This window comes from Narcine bancroftii, chromosome 5, assembly GCF_036971445.1.
Source record: "Narcine bancroftii isolate sNarBan1 chromosome 5, sNarBan1.hap1, whole genome shotgun sequence".
NCBI classification, from domain to species: Eukaryota; Metazoa; Chordata; class Chondrichthyes; order Torpediniformes; family Narcinidae; genus Narcine; species Narcine bancroftii.
Window position 1 is genome coordinate 244,475,865 of NC_091473.1, and position 22,127 is coordinate 244,497,991.

At 45.9% G+C, this 22,127-nt stretch overlaps 1 protein-coding gene across 10 annotated transcripts in view; it reads left to right on the top strand.

The window, feature by feature from the left end:
* The window catches only part of LOC138765129 (monocarboxylate transporter 1-like), a 61,630-nt gene that overhangs the window by 26,286 nt on the left and 13,217 nt on the right, over positions 1-22,127 (top strand). For 7 of the 10 annotated variants that reach the window (XM_069941924.1, XM_069941933.1, XM_069941932.1 and 4 more), the window contains one exon: positions 7,366-7,604. In XM_069941924.1, coding sequence (XP_069798025.1) covers positions 7,400-7,604 — 205 coding nt within the window. In that variant the 5' untranslated portion in view covers positions 7,366-7,399. The other 3 variants (XM_069941931.1, XM_069941930.1, XM_069941934.1) reach the window with 3 other exon arrangements.

Genomic DNA, 22,127 nt, shown 5'->3' on the forward strand with positions numbered 1-22,127 from the left:
CAGGTCCCACACGCAGACGAGGAGCCCCCCTGTGCCCGTTCGCGGAGGCGGCCGGAGTGGATGGCTCTCGGGCAACGATGTGGAGCGGGTGGAAGTGGTCGGGTCTGGGGGGGAGTGGGGGGGGGGGCTGGAGGGGGGCAGAAACGGGTGATCTGGGCAGGGTGGTGATCGGTCGGACGAGTTGAGGGAATTTGCGGCGGGGTTTATGATGCTCGGGGGAATGAAACGTGCTAATGGAAAATCGTGATCGGTCAGCGGAGACGAGTAGGGTCACTGGGGAGAATTGGGGTTTGGATAGAGGTCCTGGGGAGGGTTGGAGGTGGGGGGACTGGGGAGGGTTGGAGGTGGGGGGAACGGGGAGGGTTGGTGGTGGGGGGAACGGGGAGGGTTGGTGGTGGGGGGAACGGGGAGGGTTGGTGGTTGGGGGAATGGGGGAGGGTTGGTGGTTGGGGGAACGGGGGAGGGTTGGTGGTTGGGGGAACGGGGGAGGGTTGGTGGTTGGGGGAACGGGGGAGGGTTGGTGGTGGGAGGACTGGGAGGGTTGGAGGTACTGGGGAGGTAGATGGTTGGGGGAACTGGGGAGGGTTGGGGGAACTGGGGAGGGTTGGGGGAACTGGGGAGGGTTGGAGGTTGGGGGGACTGGGGAGGTAGGTGGTTGGGGGAATGGGAGGGTTGGATGTTGGGGGAACTGGGGAGGGTAGGTGGTTGGGGGAACTGGGGAGGGTAGGTGGTTGGGGGAACTGGGGAGGGTAGGTGGCTGGGGGAACTGGGGAGGGTAGGTGGCTGGGGGAACTGGGGAGGGTTGGTGGCTGGGGGAACTGGGGAGGGTTGGTGGCTGGGGAACTGGGGAGGGTTGGTGGCTGGGGGAACTGGGGAGGGTTGGTGGCTGGGGGAACTGGAGAGGGTTGGTGATTGGGGGAACTGGGGAGGCTTGGTGGTTGGGGGAACTGGGGAGGCTTGGTGGTTGGCGGAACGGGAGGGTTGGGGGTACTGGGGAGGGTTAGTGGTTGGAGGTACTGGGGAGGGTTGGAAGTTGGTGGTACTGGGGAGGGTTGGAAGTTGGGGGTACTGGGGAGGGTTGGTAGTTGGGGGTACTGGGGAGGGTTGGAGGTACTGGGTTGGGTTGGTGGTTGGGGACTGAAAGAGTTGGTGGAGAAACAGATAACATCCACCTTCTCAGCTCTGGATTTTCTGTCGTGGAGGCATGATGAAGTTAGGTAGAAATAGTGCAATTGTAGAAGTAGGCAAGTTTATTAGTGGTTTGAAAGTGTGCAGCTCTAAAACACACATAGTTTTTATTCAGTGTTTAATTGAGGGAAGAAATAGAACAGATTAAAATCTCTGAATTAGTAAAGAGTTTGGGAGCCTCTGGTATCAATCGCGGTAGGAAGTAAGTGTCACTGGAATTGCTAAGGCTTTGTTTTGTAACCTTGAGTTGGTAAAGATTTGCCTATTGGCTGTTGCAAATTGTGTCATTCTCACTTGGTGTGCCATGTTATAGTCCTGATTCTATTTGTCTTTCTCTGCATCTCAGTTTGCTCCCTTTTTCTTTCTCTCTCTTATTCCCATTGAACCTTAGGTGGTACGGTTAGTGCCACGTTCTTACAGCGCCAGCGACTGGCACTCAAATCCCATGTTGTCAGTAAGGAGGTAGTACGTTCTCCCCGTGTCTGCGTGGGTTTTCCGTCGGGGGATCCTGTTTTCTCCCACCATTCAAAACCTACCAGGGTTAGGGGGGTGGTGTAGGCTAGTTGAGTGTAATTGTCTGGCATGGAGTCATGGGCAGAAAAGACCTGTTATCGTACCGTAGGCCTAAATTTAAAAAAAAATGAGTGCAAACTCATAATCTCTGTGTTCAATTGTTTAGTCTTGTCTGTACAGTCAGTGGATGAATAATATTTGTTTGTTCTTCTCAATTGTAATATTAAAACATTGAATTTATAAAGAAAAAAAATGAGAAATGGAATATTAGAGGAGGACTGTGAGGCTGATGGATCTGGATGTCACTTGGAGATGAACTTCCTGTTTCCTGAATTGAAATCTCAACAATAGTTGGCGCAACTTTCAAGAAAATTTGAGACCATCATAACTCTGCTTCCTGAATCTTACTATACTGCAGCCTGTTAACTAAACATCTGTGTGCACTGTGGCTCCCGACCCTGCCTTGAATTTTAAATGTTCATTCTCAAGCTTCATTATCAATTCTCAAGATTCCGTTATTGACATGAAATCAAAACAGTGCAACATTACTCAAAATTCGCTGACACAAAACTTGAAAACATATATTTCCTGAATACATATTCATCATTTGGTAACGTTCAAAATCTAAAACATATTACTGAAATAAACATCTTGAGCAATAGGGCCATCAGTAATTGGCGAGCTCTCCACTGGCCACCGAGACAGAGGTGCACCAAAGAAGAGGTACAAGTACTGCTTAAAGAAATCTCTTGGTGCCTGCCACATTGACCACCGCCAGTGGGCTGATATCGCCTCAAACCGTGCATTTTGGCGCCTCACAGTTTGGCGGGCAGCAACCTCCTTTGAAGAAGACCGCAGAGCCCACCTCACTGACAAAAGGCAAAGGAGGAAAAACCCAACATCCAATCCCAACCAACCAATTTGCCCTTGCAACCGCTGCAACCGTGCCCGCCTGTCCCGCATCGGACTTGTCAGTCACCAGCGAGCCTGCAGCAGACGTGGACATACCCCTCTATAAAGCCAAGCCAAAGAAGAAAGAATTGAAGACTTAATTTACCTACATCAATCATGTATCAATTCAAAAGTATTTTGTCATTTGCTTTATTTGACCAAATATTTATACTGAATTTTATGATATACTCACATTTTGGCACTTTCTTTGGCCTGTATCGGATCTCAGATGTGAACCTGTAAACAAATGAACAATAGCACTATTGGGTGAAGCCTATAATCCCAACAGGTAGATCAAAAGCTGAACACAACTGCTTAAATTACATAGACTGCAGTGATACATGTGAATTGAAAAAACTCCAAATTTCTGATGGCCTGAAATTAAATACAAAATTCAGAAAATACAATGCGGAACAATATAAAATAAGTACAAAGCTCTAAATATAAATTTTTGCGTGGGCGATATGTAAATATATGTTTCTACACGCAGTAAGTACACATAACATTTTAAAAGTCCCTCTTTCCCGCCCCCTGCCCCAAACTTCTGAAGTTGTTTTGAGGTCTCTGCAGTTTGTTAGACCCTAAACTATTGCTTGTTTAGCTTATGCCCAACTCTGGCACTGGAATCAAATGAGAGTCTCCCTAGAGGCCTCTAGTGTCTGTGGATTCACCTCCAGCACTGCAGCAGCTCCCACTGCCACATGGAGTACAGACCAAACCGTCAGCAGGTGCGAGTCCCTCGACTGCAGTCTCCAGCAACCCGCAGCCTGTGTGGTTCCTCGCCTCGAGTCGCCAATAGACCACCACTGTCTGTGTATTCTTCAGATGCAGGACCCCTCACTTGTCTGCTGCCATGGTCACTGTCCCATCTTCTCGTGGCTGCTGATCAGAGGCGCTGCCATCTCGGGCACGGAGCCTGCAGAAATTTTAAATGAGGCCTCTGTCAACTCCATTTACAGGCCTGTGTGGAGCTGACGGCAGTCGGACTGGGCAGTTGGACCCCAATGGAGTGCAGTGACTCTGGTCCGGTGGCAGTGGTACTGTTTGTTCGGGCAACGCTGCCCTCTTCTATCAGATCTCCCTGCTTTGTCTCAGAGACACAGCATAGAACAGGCTCTTCAGCCCAATTTGATCATGCTAACCATGTTGGCATTCTGGACTACTCCCATTTTACAGCATTTCCAAATTTTTCCTGTCCATATATCGGTCCAAATGTCTTTTGAACTTTGTGCTTGCACCCTATAGTTCCTCTGGCTCGCACGTCCTTTTGTGAGGGGCTCAAGTCCTGCCTTTTGAGCAAACCTTTGGTTATCTTACCTTGATTGTCCAAGTCTTGCGAATCTTTGCTGGGAGTTCCGGATAGAATTCTCTCACAGGTGAACACCTGTGGGTTTGAGGGAATGCCCCATATCTAAAGTCCTGATCTTGCTAGCAACTTCCTGGCTCCCTTCCCACTTCACATGGAGTAGGACAGCGTGGAGCAGGAGCTGGCTGACAATGTCTGGCACCTTCACCCCCTTTGTCCCCATCAAGAAAAAGGAAGCCATAGCAACAGACGAGCACAGGTGTGGGGTTGGGGGTTCAGCAGTTGAACACCTCTCACTCAGGCTGCAGAGAACCGAGTATGGGGACCGGAATTTGTGACTTGGATGCCTCGAGGTCAGGCTCAGGCTGGACTGGGCAGGAGGCTGTGAGCCTACGGAGGTTACCAGGATGCAAGAGACGATTTGATCCACGAACGCTTGCTCTCTATGGAGGATCTCTTGCTTCTCATTCCTGATAATGATACTGGACCAGTGTTGCATCTGCGAGCCTTTACGTGGAAAACAAAGGAAAACCTTTTTGCGTACATGACAATAAATGTCATCTTGAATCTTATGTTGGGGACTATGCAGTTAGTATCTCTGCTGGAACAAAATTGAGAAAAAGGTAACATTTCTCTTTTACGTTCATTTATTTTTGTTTTATAAAATTATTTTGTTAATTGCTCTTTCACTTTAACTTAAAATGAGTATATTTGAGATGTTGAGAAACATCAGATTCAGAATTTATTGTTATGAACCTTGAAGAAAACTTCTCAAATGGCAAAGATAGAGATAGGTTTTGTCGATTTCTCTGGCTCACCCAACGGACTAGTCCATGTTACTCAAGGCCCAAGTACCAATAGGTCGAGTGCTTGTCTGCAGAATGCTCTTGGCCTGGCTGTTCAGTCTTGCACCTAGACTTGTTATCCTTGGGATAATGGAGGATGAGAGCAACAGTTTTAATTTGGTAAAGTATGAGCCAATATGATTCAACATGGCGGAGCCACGGTAGCAGCAGGGCAGTGGCTGGTGGTGACCCGCGAGGAGCGAGGGAGCGGAGATGCAGCGCTCCCTTGGGGTCCATCGTCCAATCCACTGTACGGACTTTGAATGGTCCGGTGAGTGAGCCGATAGTGATTTTATTTGAAATCCTTTGACTGCGGGTCCACGCCTAAGTGCCTGTTAGTCGGTAGCAGCCGCGAGGGGCTGCAGACTCTGGGGAGGTGGAGGACCGGAGCAGGGCACCAGAGGACGGGAAGATCACACCCCCCCTGTCTGAGAGGAAGAAGCGGGGGAGATGACCCACGGGACGGAGACCGTGGCAGCGGACCAGTGAGTATGAGGGAACCTCTGCTTGAGGCGAGCTGCTGGAGACTCGAGGCGAGGAACCCGTGGAAGCTATGAGCTGCTGGAGACTGCTGTCGGGAGACTCACGCCAGGTTTCAGACCTGTTCAACCTTGAACAGGCTGGAGGGGTACCAGGTCTCAGAATCGGGATGTAAGGAGGCGCCAAGGGCGCTGAAAGGTTTCTGACAGTGTTGGAATGTTCGGATCTGGAGCTTGGTTGCCAGTGGTTTGGACTTGACTCTGTAGCTGTGGATACTCTGGGGGGGGGGGGGTGGGTGGAAGGGGGGGTGACCCTCTAGCTTTTCTCTCTCTCTCAGGCAAAAAGGTTTCATGTAATATGACACTGTTTTATTACTATGATAATAAACTGAATCTTGAATCCTTTATGTGGACTTTCTTACTTTACCTTCCATGAGCTGAGTCACTACCTAAATACAAGGTGATGAGGTAATCCTCAGCATTAAACACTCTTTGCATTGAGTTCTAAGCCTCTCCCTATCCTTCCCATCCCTGGCTTGAGTCATGGATCTCAATATTTGACCACATTGCCTTTTGGCTTGTGATGCTGGGAGATGATGAAGAAGCGTGTTATTGTTGGCTGTTATTTATTTAGCATTCCTAAGAGAATCAGACAGTGCCTTTGAGTTCAGCATTCCTCAAATTCAACATGAACAGTAAATATTTGTGAAAGTTTGCCATTAAACTTTGGGAAATAAGTCAATATTTGTTTTCTAAACAACTCAAATGGTGCAACAGTATGTTGGCTCTGTGTATTTGGTCTGAGTTACCCTACCATAGAAATCAGTGAGATTCTTTCAGGATCTTGATGGCTGCAGAGAAATTGCCTTTGAACCTATTGGTGCGTGATTTTGGGCTCTTGAACCTTCTCCCCAGCAGGAAGACGGATGGGTTGAATCCTTCATTGTATTGGCTGACCTTCTGAGGCAGCAGGAGGTGTAAGTTGAGTCGACGAAGGGGAGGGAGGTCGATGTATTGTTCTGAGTTTCTGAAATTTGGCAAGATCTCGGGCAGAACAAATCCCAAATCACAAGGTGATGGCTCCAGATAGAATGCTTTTGATGGCACACTTGTAGAAGTTGTTAAGGGACGTGGGGGACACACTGAACGTCCTCAACCTTACAAGGGAGTTGAGCTGCAGGTACGCTTTCCTGACTGTCCCATAGACGGGATTGATCCAGGTCAGTTCACTCTCAAGAATTTGAAACTGTCTATTTTCTCCAGTGCCATTATTGAAGACAGGGGAGTGGGCTGCAACCCCCACCCTATGCTCATGTCCTTTGTCTTATTAATATTTGAGCATCGAGTCCACGCTGCTGAAGATCCAGCTGCGCTGGATGGGTCACGTCTCCAGAATGGAGGACCATCGCCTTCCCAAGATCGTGTAATATGGCGAGCTCTCCACTGGCCACCGTGACAGAGGTGCACCAAAGAAAAGGTACAAGGACTGCCTAAAGAAATCTCTTGGTGCCTGCCACATTGACCACCGCCAGTGGGCTGATAACGCCTCAAACTGTGCATCTTGGCGCCTCACAGTTTGGCGGGCAGCAACCTCCTTTGAAAAAGACCGCAGAGCCCACCTCACTGACAAAAGGCAAAGGAGGAAAAACCCAACACCCAACCCCAACCAACCAATTTTCCCCTGCAACCGCTGCAATCGTGTCTGCCTGTCCCGCATCGGACTTGTCAGCCACAAACGAGCCTGCAGCTGACGTGGACTTTTTACCCTCTCCATAAATCTTCGTCCGCGAAGCCAAGCCAAAGAAGAAAAGATTTGAGAAAACCAGGCCGCTAGACACTTGTTCCTGTATTCCATTTCATTGTTTTATTACATGACAATAAATAGTATTTGATCAGAATAAAAGCCTTTTCTTGCTCTTCATCCAAAAATGTGAGGCGTCTTGTATCTCACCTGCATTATACATGCCCTGGCTATTTGAGAAAGGAAGAATGCAAACTGTACCTCTAGCTTGAAGGTTATTCATTGCTTGGAGGCTTATTTCGGAGCTGCATTAACTTTTTTAATGCCTGTGTTCTCTTTCAGTAACCTCAGCACCTGCAATTATTGAGATCCAAGGATGCCTCCAGCAACTGGCCACACTCCCCCGGATGGTGGATGGGGCTGGGCCGTAGTGCTGGGATCCTTCATCTCCATTGGATTCTCCTACGCTTTTCCCAAGGCCATCACTGTCTTCTTCAAGGAAATCAAGGAGATCTTCAATTCCACTGACAGCCAGGTGTCGTGGATCTCTTCAATAATGTTGGCAGTGATGTACGCTGGTGGTGAGTGTGCAAGAAGAGGGATAGAGGGGCTGACCTGAAATGTAAACTTGCATTTCATCTCACTCCCTGGTTGCAGGCAGCTAAGTTCTTTTATTGTGTGTTGTAAGGTGGGAAATACGAAAGTCTGCAGATGCTGTGATTTGTAGTAGAAGTACAGAAATGCTGGAGGAACTCAGCAGGTCTCGCAGCATCCATAGAAGGTAAAGGTATATAAATGGCGTTTCAGGCCTGAGCCTTCATCAAGGTATGAGTAAAGAGCAGGCAGGTGCCTGAATTGAAAGGTTGGGGAGAAGGAAAGAAAGGGCTGGGGGAGGAGCACAGACCACAGACAAAAGGTCTTAATTGGATATGGATGAGAGCAGAGGAAAGTGGAAAGGTGAGAACTGACAGGGGTGAGGTGGGTTTGGCTCCTATTGCAACTGGGGCCAGCCCTAGGCTATTTAACAGAAGAAACTCGGAGTGTTTCCCCAGCTGATATCATTATCATTTAAACACAAGTAATCCGGTTACATTTCTGTTCCTGGAAACATGCTGAACACCAATGGAGATTGGATAAGTGTGGTTGCTTGATCCATACTCTGGCCATGTGCAATTACTCGTGCAAGGAGGCAGAGGGAAAAGGGAAGAGAAAGTCAGAGCTAAAGGAAAGGAAAGGAGAGATGTGGGGGAGGGGGCTAAAGGAAACAGAAGAAGTTGATGTTAATGTCATCTTGTTGGTGGGTGCCCAGGTGAAATATGAGGTGGTGTTCCTCTAATTTGGAGGAGGTCTCTGTCTGGCAGCTCATGAGACCATGGATAGACACGTCAGCAAGGGAATGGGGAGTTCCCCTCTTCTTTCCTTCTCCCCAGCCTTTTAATTCAGACACCTGCCTGCTTTTTACTCATTCTTTGAAGAAGGCTGAGGCCTGAAACACCACTTGTATATCTTTACCTCCTATGGACGCTGCGAGACCTGCTGAGTTCCTCCATCATTTCTGTGTTTTAAATCTACTGTAAAACCCCTGCTGTTCAAACCCCTGGAATTCAAACAACCGGCTGCCTTAAGCAAACAGCAAAAAAGAATCGAGGAAGATAAATTGAAAATTTAAAATAAATAAGAATAAAATAATATGTAAGTTTAAAATTGTAAATGTTCTCTGAAGTAACACATAAACTTTTGGTGAAGATGGGAGCAAATATTCAGCCAGCAGAGGGCCTTGGCCATGCTTTGCTCATAGCAGTTGTTTGAATCTTTCTTTCTTTGGCTTGGCTTCGCGGACGAAGATTTATGGAGGGGGTAAAAGTCCACGTCAGCTGCAGGCTCGTTTGTGGCTGACAAGTCCGATGCGGGACAGGCAGACACGGTTGCAGCGGTTGCAGGGGAAAATTGGTTGGTTGGGGTTGGGTGTTGGGTTTTTCCTCCTTTGCCTTTTGTCAGTGAGGAGGGCTCTGCGGTCTTCTTCAAAGGAGGTTGCTGCCCGCCAAACTGTGAGGCGCCAAGATGCACGGTTTGAGGCGTTATCAGCCCACTGGCGGTGGTCAATGTGGCAGGCACCAAGAGATTTCTTTAGGCAGTCCTTGTACCTTTTCTTTGGTGCACCTCTGTCACGATGGCCAGTGGAGAGCTCGCCATATAACACGATCTTGGGAAGGCGATGGTCCTCCATTCTGGAGACGTGACCCATCCAGCGCAGCTGGATCTTCAGCAGCGTGGTCTCGATGCTGTCGACCTCTGCCATCTCGAGTACTTCGACGTTAGGGATGAAAGCGCTCCAATGGATGTTGAGGATGGAGCGGAGACAACGCTGGTGGAAGCGTTCTAGGAGCCGTAGGTGGTGCCGGTAGAGGACCCATGATTCGGAGCCGAACAGGAGTGTGGGTATGACAACGGCTCTGTATACGCTTATCTTTGTGAGGTTTTTCAGTTGGTTGTTTTTCCAGACTCTTTTGTGTAGTCTTCCAAAGGCGCTATTTGCCTTGGCGAGTCTGTTGTCTATCTCATTGTCGATCCTTGCATCTGATGAAATGGTGCAGCCGAGATAGGTAAACTGGTTGACCGTTTTGTGTGCCCGATGGAGATGTGGGGGGGCTGATAGTCATGGTGGGGAGCTGGCTGATGGAGGACCTCAGTTTTCTTCAAGCTGACTTCCAGGCCAAACATTTTGGCAGTTTCCGCAAAGCAGGACGTCAAGCGCTGAAGAGCTGGCTCTGAATGGGCAACTAAAGCGGCATCGTCTGCAAAGAGTAGTTCACGGACAAGTTGCTCTTGTGTCTTGGTGTGAGCTTGCAGGCGCCTCAGATTGAAGAGACTGCCATCCGTGCGGTACCGGATGTAAACAGCGTCTTCATTGTTGGGGTCTTTCATGGCTTGGTTCAGCATCATGCTGAAGAAGATTGAAAAGAGGGTTGGTGCGAGAACACAGCCTTGCTTCACGCCATTGTTAATGGAGAAGGGTTCAGAGAGCTCATTGCTATATCTGACCCGACCTTGTTGGTTTTCGTGCAGTTGGATAATCATGTTGAGGAACTTTGGGGGACATCCGAAGTTGTGTGAAACAGCAATGACGTCGCCCAGGGTGAAGAGCTGGTTGATGTTGCTCGCTGTTGGGGTGACTCTCTTAAAGGGTCTCCTTATCCCTGCTTAGTGAGAGTCGCCCCGGTCAGAGGCTTTATTGGTAAACGTGGGGGAGGGGTGGGGTATTAATTATCTATAATTTTATTGTTTATCTTCTGGCTGCTCCGTGGAGGGGGAGGAACGTGCAGATACAGTGACGGTTAAATGTTTTCAAAGAATGTGACTGAAAATAAAGTAAAATTATTTCAGTTTTATACATTCATGCAAGTGAAGTTTGTTCAGTGTAAGTACAGTATGGTATTTTTGTCTTTTAAACTGTTTATTCTTAATGCAGGTGTATTAGTTGCTTATTACAAGAGTGAGACAGTTGCAATTCCTGCAGTGTCAATGTGCCACCCACGGTCTTCCAGTTTCCTGATTTTGTTACAGCAGGAAATCTAGAAAACTTGATGGAAATTTAGGGCCAGAACCAGGAAATATATTTCCTTCTCATCATAAAATGTCCTTGAAACTTTTCAATAAGTATATTTAACTAGATTACAGGTAAGATGTACGGAAGGTGTATGGAACCTTGGATTTCAAGAGATATTGAGACCCTGGTTAAGAAGAAGAAGAACGGGACCATTGCCTGTTTCTGCTCTGTAAATGGTTATATGGTTATATAGTTAAGTCTTGGGCAACCAGAAAATACACTTATTTGGCATCTATCAACCCCTCGCAGGTGTCATATATCAGGGGTTTTACTGTATTTTGTACACCATGCTACCAGAAACAGAAATTTGAAATATGACTGGATATTTTGTTTTTAACTGATGTTGGACAGGGGATTAATATAGGCTGGGGAAACACCCCCAGGTTCTTCTATTAAATAGTTCTATTACTTCATCCAAAAGGGATACCCCTAACAGGGCACTGTTGCCTCCATAATGATATCAATCCGCTTGGATTATGTGCTCAAGTCACCGTTGTAGGACATGTTGTGTGGATGAAGAAGTCAGACTACCTCCACAGTGTCATAAATCACAGCTGCCAGAGGTATAAGGGCAAATTCAAATGGCACCCGCGACCCCTTGGGTCTTTTTTCCCAAACTCTGCAAATTTCTTCTTTTCAAATTGACATCCCACATGCTTTTGAGGAAACTGGCTTCTGAACCCTTTCAGTTCACTAATTTCTGCCAAAGCCCCCCTTTATTAACTATTTTTTTAATCTATGTTCTTACTGAGACACCTGCCAGCATTTTCCTTATTTGCTTATCAAAACTCTTCACAGTTTTGAATGCCTCTGTTAACTCCCCCTCTGTTGTAAGAAGAACAGGCCAGCCTCTTCTGGGCTCTCAACAATAACAGCCATTCATTCCTGATACTACTGCATCTGGCATTGAGTTTGGAATGAGTGTTGGCAGGTGATTAAAACCATTGGATTAAAAAAAAATCAACTTGGGCTTGATAGGCTGTATGTTTTGTGTTAAAACTATATGACTATAATTCAGGGGTAGCCAAACTTTTAATTTAGACATACAGTACGGTAACAGGGCATTTCAGCCCACGAGTACGTACCGTGGGTGTAGGCTAATTGGGCGTCACGGACTCACGGGCTAAAATGGCCTGTTTCTGTGCTGTATGTCTGAAGAAATAAAAAGGTTGGCCACCACTGGACTATATGATTATGAAGAAATCCACTCCATTTTGTCCTTAATGCCACCAATCCATTTTCCATCTCAAATATTGATTTCACGATTTTCCTCGCACTGGTAAATCGCTTGCTGTTCCATAAGGACATAAGAACCTGAAACAAGAGTAAATTCCTTGTGCAGCTCTGCCATTCAGTAATTGAGGGCAGCACGATTAATGTAGCGGTTAGCGCAATGCTAATACAGCGCCAGTGATCTGGGGGGTTCGTATTCAATGCCATCTGCAATGGGTTTGTGCATTCTCCCTGTGTCTGCATGGGTTTCTTCTGGGTGCTCCAATTTCAAGTTACCCCTCAAATCATATGGGGCTAATAGATGAATTGGGAGTGCCAATTCATTGGCATTGGATGGAAGTGCCTGATACCGCGCTGAATTAGAAATAGTAAGATCATGAATGAATATTTACCTCGGCACCAGTTTCTTGCACTCAACTATAAACCTTCGATTAAAAATCTATCAGGTCTGTAACAGAGCCTCCTTGGGTAGAGAATGCCAGAAGATTCACTACGTTTAGGTTGAGAAAGTTCTTCTTGTCTAATCCTGTAAGGCATTTTCTTTGAGACTCTGATCACTGGTTCTAGATAGAATAGTCAAGGGAAACATCATCCTCCTACCTTGAATGTCACCACTAAATATCCTGGCTGTGGATTTCTACTTTAATGCCTGCAGAGAAAGGACTTGGGGTCCAAATGCATAGATCTCTCAAGGTTGCCCGTTGATAGGATGGTTAAGAAGGCTTATAGGATACTGTGCTTCATCAATCAGGGGATTGAGTCGAGATGTCATGTTGCAGTCCTACAAATCTCTGGTGAGACCACACCTATTGTGTTCAGTTCTGGAAGTATGTGGAAGCTATGGAGAGGGTGCAGCAGCAGAAATTTACCAGGATGTTGCCTAGATTGGAAAGTAAGTCAATGAGGCAATACTAGCAGTGCTAGGAGTTTTCTCTTTGGTGCCAAAAAGGATGAGAGGAGACTTAATTGAAGTCTGCAAGATGCTGAGAGGCATAGATAAGGTAGACAGCCAGTGTGTTTTTCCCAGGATAGGTGTCGCAAACAACAGAGGACATCGGTACGAAGTGAAAGGAGGACAGTTTAAGGAAGACATCAAGGGTAAGTTTTTTTTTCTTACACAGAAAGTTGTGGGTGCTTTGAATGCCTTGCCAGGGATGGTGGTGGAGGCTGGAACATTAGAGACACCTAGACACGTGGATGAAAGAATAATAGAGTTACGAGGTAGAAAGAATTTGGTGTTTTTGGTAGGAATATATGGGTCAGTACAACATCAAGTGCTGAAGGGCCTGTACTGTGCTGCAGTATTCTATGTTCCAAATGTACTCTTCCAGAAAAGTCATTGTGAGAAATGCCTGTTTTCCTCGTGAAGCAGATGAGGAGGTTGTGATGAGCCATACATTTGGATTTGCCACTGACTGGCCATTCCCAGCTTCTGGGATTTTGTGCTTCCCAAACTGCTGTCTTAACTTACACAGACAGCTGACAAGTTTTGTTTTGATCCAGGACTTCTGGTTGCAAAGTTCCATGAACTACTATCCGCCTGTTGAAAGTTGAGACGATGTTAACAACAGTGTGGTTGTGCAGTTCCAGATGCAGGGCAGGCTGTGCGAGGCCACACCTCACTACCTTTTAATAAATTAAAACCTTTTATTTGTTGCCCAGCTACAGGCACTGTGAACAGTGCTACTGCCTGACGGGATCAGAAACCCCGGTTTCTGTTTGTGTGGAATGTGTGACCTCTCCCTGAGGTTCCTCTGCAATTTTTGGCTCTTCCCCCCCCCCCCCACCCAACTTCCCAAAAATGTGCAGGTGGGCAAGTATATTGGCCTCTGGAAATGGCTCCGAACGTGCAGGAGAGTCAGGAGAGTGGTGGAATCTGGGGGAGAATTGATCGGAATGAGGCCGGAAGAAAAAAAATTGGTATTAACGTAGAATGAAACTGGTTGATGGTGTGGAGTTGGTGAGCCAAGGGGCCTGTTGTATGCCCTACAAGAAATTGGCTCGGATGTATTGAGCTGGGATTAATGCTTTACAGTAAATATTTCCTACTTTACCATCTTATGTGTAGTAAATATCCATCAGATCCTTTTCGAGCTGATCTGGTTCCTGTGTGGGCGGAGAGATTGCGGATTAACTGGAGGCGAATCCCCGGACAATTGGGTGCCTCTGAAGGGACTCAACTTTTGCTTCTCTTTCTATGTTAGGGGTGCTCATGGTGGACAAAAGTTAAAATTTATCATGTACAGTAGAAGTCCTAAAACCTGGACTGCTCGGGGATTGAGTCAGTCTGGATTTTCTGAGTTCTTGGACAGTACTTTTAAAATTCAAATTTAAGGAGGAAATTGCCATACCTTCTGATCATTTTAACAAAGAAAAAAACAGTTCATGCAAAAATTATAGCCTTGCCACAGTTTGATTGCTCATTTCAGAATGGTGACGGTGCCCAAATAGTTCTTAAATTTTAATATTGAGCCTGCATACACTGCTTCAGCTGGCAGCTCATTCTACTCTCTGTGTGAAGAAATTCCCTCTTCCTTTTGTACTTTGAGCAGACTTGAACTGAAATGCTTGCATGCCAGAGGCCAAGATGTTGCATCAGGAGAGAATTCTCTTGGAGGAACGGCATATTTTAGATTAGAGCAAAGGAAGCTGGTAGAGAATAAAACTTTCGAGATACTTAAGCACATTACTGTGGCTGCATTAGCATAAGTGGTCGACATGGGCAGGGTGGGTCGAAGGGGTTGTTTCTGTTACTCTATAACAATAGACCCTAAAATTCAAGCATTAGGTCGTAATCTTGGTCGAGAACAAAAAAAGCTCATCTACAGTAATATAGCCTTCTGCACTGGAGAAAAAGATCCCTGTTTCTAGACTTCCTGCAAAACTTGGTGTGACATTGTAAGCCCGAGAAAGAGGGTCCAGAGACTTTCCATCCAATTGGAGGTTTTGTACACAACCGATAAACCTGGTAGCGGAAGTGAAAGAAAAAGTCTCTGAAACGTCACTCATTTGTTGACAGTGTAAAGAATTTCTGAATTGACCCACATTCAGTACTGCTAAGTTGACCAACATCCATCCATACATGGTGGTGTCATAACCAGTGGCTGCCCTTTTTTTACCAAATCTTATGACTTTCATTCCAGTTATGCACTTAACTTTGTACTGTATTTTAGAGTTTTGTGAATTTTGATAAGCTATTTAATCGCCTTTTTATTTGGTATTTTGGAAGGAAAATATTAAGGGGTAAAATTTATCCAGTAACATTGGTTTTACATTTAAGGTTCTGTTGTACGTTAGTACCCCGATGTGAGGAACACTGGTGTGTAATCAAAATAAATACCGGGGTTTTAGGTCAATTGGGCGGCATGTGCTCGTGGGCCGAAAGGACCTGTTACTGAGCTACATGTCTAAATTTAAATTTAAAATATAAAAATATAAGTCAATTTAAATTTAAAAGCCTTATTTCTATCACCAATTTTTATGGATGCACCGTGGAAAGTATCCTGCCCGGATGCATCACAGCATGGTACACACTCTTCTCCACCCAAGACTCCCTGCATGGTACACACGTCTCCACCCAAGACTCCCAGCATGGTACACACACTTCTCCATCAAAGACTCCCAGCATGGTACACACATGTCTCAACCCAAGACTCCCAGCATGGTACACACACGTCTCCACCCAAGACTCCCAGCATGGTACACACACTTCTCCAGCAAAGACTCCCAAGTATTTGCAGAGTTGTGAGCGCTGTTCCCAAATGAACAACGTATAACCATCAGTGAATATTTCCCCCTATTTTTATGATAGAAGGTTACGCTGATGGTGGCTGGACCTGTGACTTCCATGAGGAACTCCTGTCATGATCTTCTGGACTGAAATAATTGACCAATGACAATCACAACCACTTTTTCTGACCCTAAAGCCCTGTAAAAGGTAGTGGACACTGCCCAGGACACCACGGGTAAAAACCCTCTCTACTCTTGAGAACATCTACAGGACGCTGCCGCCAGAGCAGCAGCAATAATGCTCTGTTCTCACTGCTGCCATCAGGAAAGAGGTACAGGTGCCACTGGGATCGTACCACCAGGATCAGGAACAGCTGCTACCCCTCCACCATCAGACTCCTCAGCAACAAACTCAATCAGGGCCTCATTTAAGGACTCTCACTTTATTGATTTTTTTTTCTGTCTGTTCTGACCAGTCAGTTAGTTTACATTTTTTTTGTTTACATCTGTATGTTGTGTACAGGTGGGCGAAAATTCTGCCTCGCCCACAGGAAAAAAAAATCTCATGGTGGTATGTGATTAAGCATATGAACTCTGAGAATAAATCTGAAAACTGAAATCTTTATTTTATATGAGGTACGATTCCAACTCTTGGAGTGTTTTCCTCTTAATGTCCCCTGACCTCCCTTTTACCAGACTCTTGATGCCACACTTAAATGGTGTCTTGATGTCTGGACCAAGGTTGTGATGATGTCTGGTGCCAAGTTGACCTGATGAACCCACGCTGGGTGAGCAGGTTACTGGTGAATATCGAATATACTCATGTAAATGTTGAAGTTTGCAGACCATTTTTTAATGGATACTACTTTTGAGGGGCTGAAATTCACACTAGAATCCATAATATCATATAGCAGAAGTTCAAATGATCTCTAAATGAAAAAGAACAAAACCACAATGAATTAAAGTAATAATATGGAAACTACGCATCAAAGCACACATCCTACTATGGGGGGAAGGACTACTGCGGTACGTATCTGTGTCTTTGGAGGCATCAGGAGATCCGAAGGGTGGACGGCCAGGGCCAAGGTGAGAGTCCACGATCGAGGTGTTGGGAGCTCCGCTGGGTAGGAGGCTGAGGTGAGATATTTTACATGAGATATTGGAAAATTCCAGATTTTTGGCCAATAATAGGGGATTGACTTTTACAAGAGATTGACTTTCACACTAGTATATACAGTAAATGCTGATAGCAGCTTCAATAATGTTGGCTGATAGAGAGTTTACCAATTGGGTAGATTGGATTTCTACTTTTTTTGTATGACTGGGACAGAGATGCCAGTGTTATTCCTGTACTGGAACGTCTTGACTAATGGCATGGCTAAGTCCAGAGGTCAGGCCTTCACTCCTACAGCTTGGATGTTGCCTTGTCCTGGAACTCCACTGTATTCAAATTTATAGGCCCTTCTGGCCCATGAGCCCATGCCACCCAAACACATCAATTAGCCCTCAAACCCTGTACATTTTGGAGGGTTGGAGGAAACCCATACAGACACAGGGAGTACAAATTCCTTACAGACAACACCGGATTCAAATCTTGCTCACTGGTGCTATAAATTGCTTTAGAGCAATTTGTTATGTGATGTACAGGCCTGTGATACTAAGTTCTGTTGTTGGAAATTACTGTGTGGTAAGTGAAAAACCATATAACCATATAACCACTTACAGCACAGAACAGGCCAGTTTGGCCCTACTAGTCCATGCCGTAGCAAATCCCCACCCTCCTAGTCCCACTGACCAGCACCTGGTCCATACCCCTCTAGTCCCCTCCTATCCATGTAATGATTCATGTATGGTGCTCACAGCTTCCCTGAAGAAGTACAGCACCTCACTGGCTCCTGGGAACCTCTGCCCCATGACCTTTGAGTGTCAGAAACACTCAGCAGTTTCTTGTTTAGCTCTATTCAGCTGCTCCACTGTGAGGGATGCAGTAAAGCACAAATGTCTGCAGACGCTGTGATTTTAGTAACAGCAGAGATGCTGGAGGAACTCGGCAGGTCTCGCACATTTGTGCATTGAACCTGACCCCAGCTTCTGCAGAGTTTCTTGTTTAACTTAGCTATTCAGGCAACACCTGTAGGAAGAGGAACTAAATTTATGTTTCAGGTTGATCAACTTCGTCAGGGCTGAGAAAGTAGGAAAACAATGTAATAGAAAATTGCATAGAATGTGGGGCAAGACAGTGGGGCATAGTTATCAGCGTAGCAGTTAGTGTCACACCTTTACAGCGCTGTCTGTAAGGAGTTTGCATGTTCCCCCTGTGTCTGTGTGTGTTTACCCTGGGATCTCCCAGGGGTGTAGATTAATTGGGCAGCATGGACACTTGGGCTGAAATGGCCCGTTACCACACTGTATGTCTAAATTTAAGTGCGTCTGCAGCTGTTCCCAGCCTCAGATGACACATGGGAGCTGCAAGGAGGAGCAGGATTGGAACAGGATGCTTGAGAAAATTCCAGAAGGTGCAGAGTAATAAAGTTTGAAGGAGTGGGTTGGATATGAGAGCAAGAAGCAGTAGTAAACAAACTAACTCAGTGGAAATGTTCACACCTTTGAGTTGGATGGTTTCAGGTTGTCGTCTGCGGAGGATTTGAAGTACGTGTTCTTGGCTGACGAGGTTCGTGCCAGAGTTACAATTTTCACAGCAGATGTTAAACTGAGAGCCCTAGTAATTCAAAGCTAGGTGCATGTTGTGTTTAGCTTCCAAATTTTTCATTCATTGTGGTGGACAAAAATCGAACTGGAGAAGTGCTGTGTAGTGTGGTTAAAACCCCCTGGAATCCAGCCCTATGGGGATTGGTTGAGGCCAGGTAATTGTATTTTCCAGTTGCTTGAGACTTGCTCTTACAATGCCAGCAGCTATTACATTCGCAATAAGAATAAACAGTTTAAAAAAAGACAAAAATACTGTAATGAACTTATACTGAACAAACTTCACTTGATGAATATATAAACCTTAAAGTATTTTACTTTATTTTTAGTCACACTCTGAAAACATTTAACCGTCGCTGCATCTGCAGGCTCTTCCCCCTCCACGGAGCCGCCTGAAAGATGAACAATAACATTTGCTACCCTAAGTTTATAGATAAAGCCTCTGACTGGAGCGACTCTCAGTAAGCAAGGGGCGGGGGGTCCTTGGGTTAATTGGGTGTAATTGGGAGGCACGGGCTCATAGGCCAAAATGTCTGATTACAGTGCTGTATGACAAAATTTAAAATTTACAACTATTCAAACAGCTGCTATGAGCAAAGCACAAACCAAGGCACTCTGTTAGCTGAATATTTGCTCCCATCTTCACCAAAAGTTTATGTATTACTTCAGAGAACATTTACTTCTACAATTTTAGCCTTTTGTTTATATTTTAACTTTAATTTTAAAAAAAAATTTTGCTGGTTGCTTGAATTCTGGATAATTTGCTCCCCTCTCCACCTCTGATTTACTGTATTTAGAGCTGCTGACCTTAAATGAATGTTAAGTGCTGATTCATTCATAGAATCATAACATAATAGCACAGAAACAGGTCTTTCAGCCCATCGAGTCAACTTCAATCATCCATTTCTTTTACACTAATTTAAAGTTCAGATTTATCGTCAGAGTACATACATGACATCGCATAAATTCCTGAGATTCTTTTTCCTGGGGGCCAGGCAGAATTTCTAATTAACAGTAACTGTGAAACTTGAACTGTACTTAAGAAGAAAGTAATATAAACAAAGGAAAGAAATGTAAACAAACTGGCTGTAAAAATATAGAAATTTTTAGTAATATATATAGTTAACCCCCCCCCCACTTATCCAGAATTCAAGCAATTGGCAAAAAGATTTTGGAAAATAAAGAGGTAGAAAATGTGAAAGTTTAAAATTGGCATGCTTCACCATAAAGTGTTCACCAATCACACAACTGGCAATCTCAAACAATTGGAAAATTCAGTTATCCGACATCTACCAATCCCCATAGGTGCCAGATTTCAGGGGTTTGACTGTAATGAGCAAAGTATGAGATCCTTAAGTGGTTTCTGAAATGAGTCAGTTGTTCTGAAGTCTGATGATGGTGGGGGGTGGTAGCAACTATTCCTGAACCAGGAGGTACAAGTCCTGTGGCATCTGTACCTACTTCCTGATGGCCGCAACGAAAACAGAGCATGTCCTGGTTGGTGTCGATCCTTAACAATTGTTGCTGTTCTCTGATGGCAACATTCCATATTGATGTTCTTGAAGGTGGGGAGAATTTTGACTGTGGTGGGCTACGTCTACTACCTTTTGAAGGGCTGGTATGGGTGCCCCCATACCAGCCTTTATGAAGCACTCTTTCCATTGTCCTTCTGTAGAAGTCGGTCAAGGTTTCTGATGACATGCCAAACCTTTGCAAACTCCTGAGGAAGTAGAGATGCTGAAGTGCTTTCTTCACAATGGTAGTATTAGAATGATGTGTCCTGGAAAGATCCTCTGAGATAGTGACTCCCAGAAATTTAAATTTGCTCCCCTCTCCACCTCTGATTCCCCTAGTGATCACCAGGTTGTATATCCAAACTAACCTATTTTATTCCCATCAACTCTCTTTTTCCTGCAAGATTTTAACACTCATCTATACAGTGGGGGAAAATTTCAGCGGGCAATTAACCCACAACCATTTTAGTTCTGTGTTGCAAGAAGAAACCGGATGAAACACCTGTAGCCACAGCAAGAACATACAAACACTGTGCAAAAGTAGCAGAGGTCAGGTTTGAACCACTGCTCTGGAGCTGTGTGACCAGTTGCACCTCTGTGCTTCCTTGGTGTATGAGAAAGATCCCAATGACACCATTTGGTTCTGGTTTCTTTTGGACATACAGCACATCCGAATCCGGATGATGGCGGCACAGCATGGCTGCAGCAGCCTCTCCAGACCGTGGCTTCTGAAACAGTCTAAACGGAGTGATGTGCTCAATTTTTAAAGGATGATGGCAGCGCATTGGGGGCGGGAAGCTGAGAAGGGCTGCGAAGTAAGGTGAAGGTGTGGAAGAAGCGGTGTTGGCCTGGTATGCTGCGGTTGGGCCTCTGTGGTGGGGACAAGGCTTCCGGACGTTGGTGCTGAGGAGGAGACGCCATGGTGGGTCTGCTGAGCTGCTTCTGGGTGTCATATACCCGGCTGGCTGTTCTGTGGAGGAGGTGTCTGGGAGCCTGGAGTGGGCATGTCGAGCGCCTGGCCTGGAGGTTCAGGAGGCTGTGCCATCTTGGAGCTCGGGGCCCTGCGGCGGATGGTGGGGTCGGAGAGGAAGCCATGGGGGGGGGTGGTCCTCTGCCGTTACAGTGCTGAAGTGAACTGCATGCCTGTTCTTCTTTTCACTGGACTTCCTAAAATCTGTGCTTATTGTCTAGTTTTTCATCTTTTACTGTATTATTGGCACTTTTTAAAAAACTCATTATGTAGTTTTGTGTAGGTGTGCTTTAGTCTTTTGTAGTTTTTATCTTTTTTTGTCTGGAGCAGAAATGGCACCTTGTGTTGTCTGACATGTAATCACTGATATGTGGGTAGCACTATGGTTTCTGGAGGACGTAATTTTGTTTTTAACTGTGTACTGCATACTACTTTTAAATGACAATAAAGGCCTACTACTACTAGAAACAGGCCCTTTCAGCCCACAAGGCCTGTGCTGCCTGATTACACTCAATCGACCTCCGCCTCGCCGTGAATTTTGAAGTGTGGGAGGAAACTGGAGCCAGTGCAGGAAACCAACGCAGATGTGGGAATAATGTACAAACTCTGTCCAGTCAGTGCTGGATTTGAATCCCAGTCGCTAGTGCTGTAACAGCATCGTGCTTCCCACGACGCTAACTTTGGCACCCACCCCTAACCATGGCACCTTTTCTTGGGTGTTATATGGCGAGCTCTCCACTGGCCACCGTGACAGAGGTGCACCAAAGAAGAGGTACAAGGACTGCCTGAAGAAAGCTCTTGGTGCCTGCCACATTGACCACTGCCAGTGGGCTGATATCGCCTCAAACCGTGCATCTTGGCGCCTCACAGTTTGGCGGGCAGCAACCTCCTTTGAAGAAGACTGCAGAGCCCACCTCACTGACAAAAGACAAAGGAGGAAAAACCCAACACCCAACTCCAACCCACCAATTTTCCCCTGCAACCGCTGCAACCGTGTCTGCCTGTCCCGCATCGGACTTGTCAGCCACAAACGAGCCTGCAGCTGACGTGGACATTTACCCCCTCCATAAATCTTCGTCCGCGAAGCCAAGCCAAAGAAGATTTATTCCACAGTAGCGTTGCATTAAAGAAAGATAGATTGGTTGGTTGATCATAAACACTGCTTTTTATTGGGTCTTCCTTTGCATCAAAATTTCAAGGGATAGACGGAAAGGGTCTCGACCCAAAATATTGACGGACAATTCCTATCCATGGATGCTACCTGATCCACTGAGTCCCTTTAACACAGCAGGATATCGAAAAGCAAATTTATAACCCTTCCGCCACAGCACTTCTTTAGCTGAAT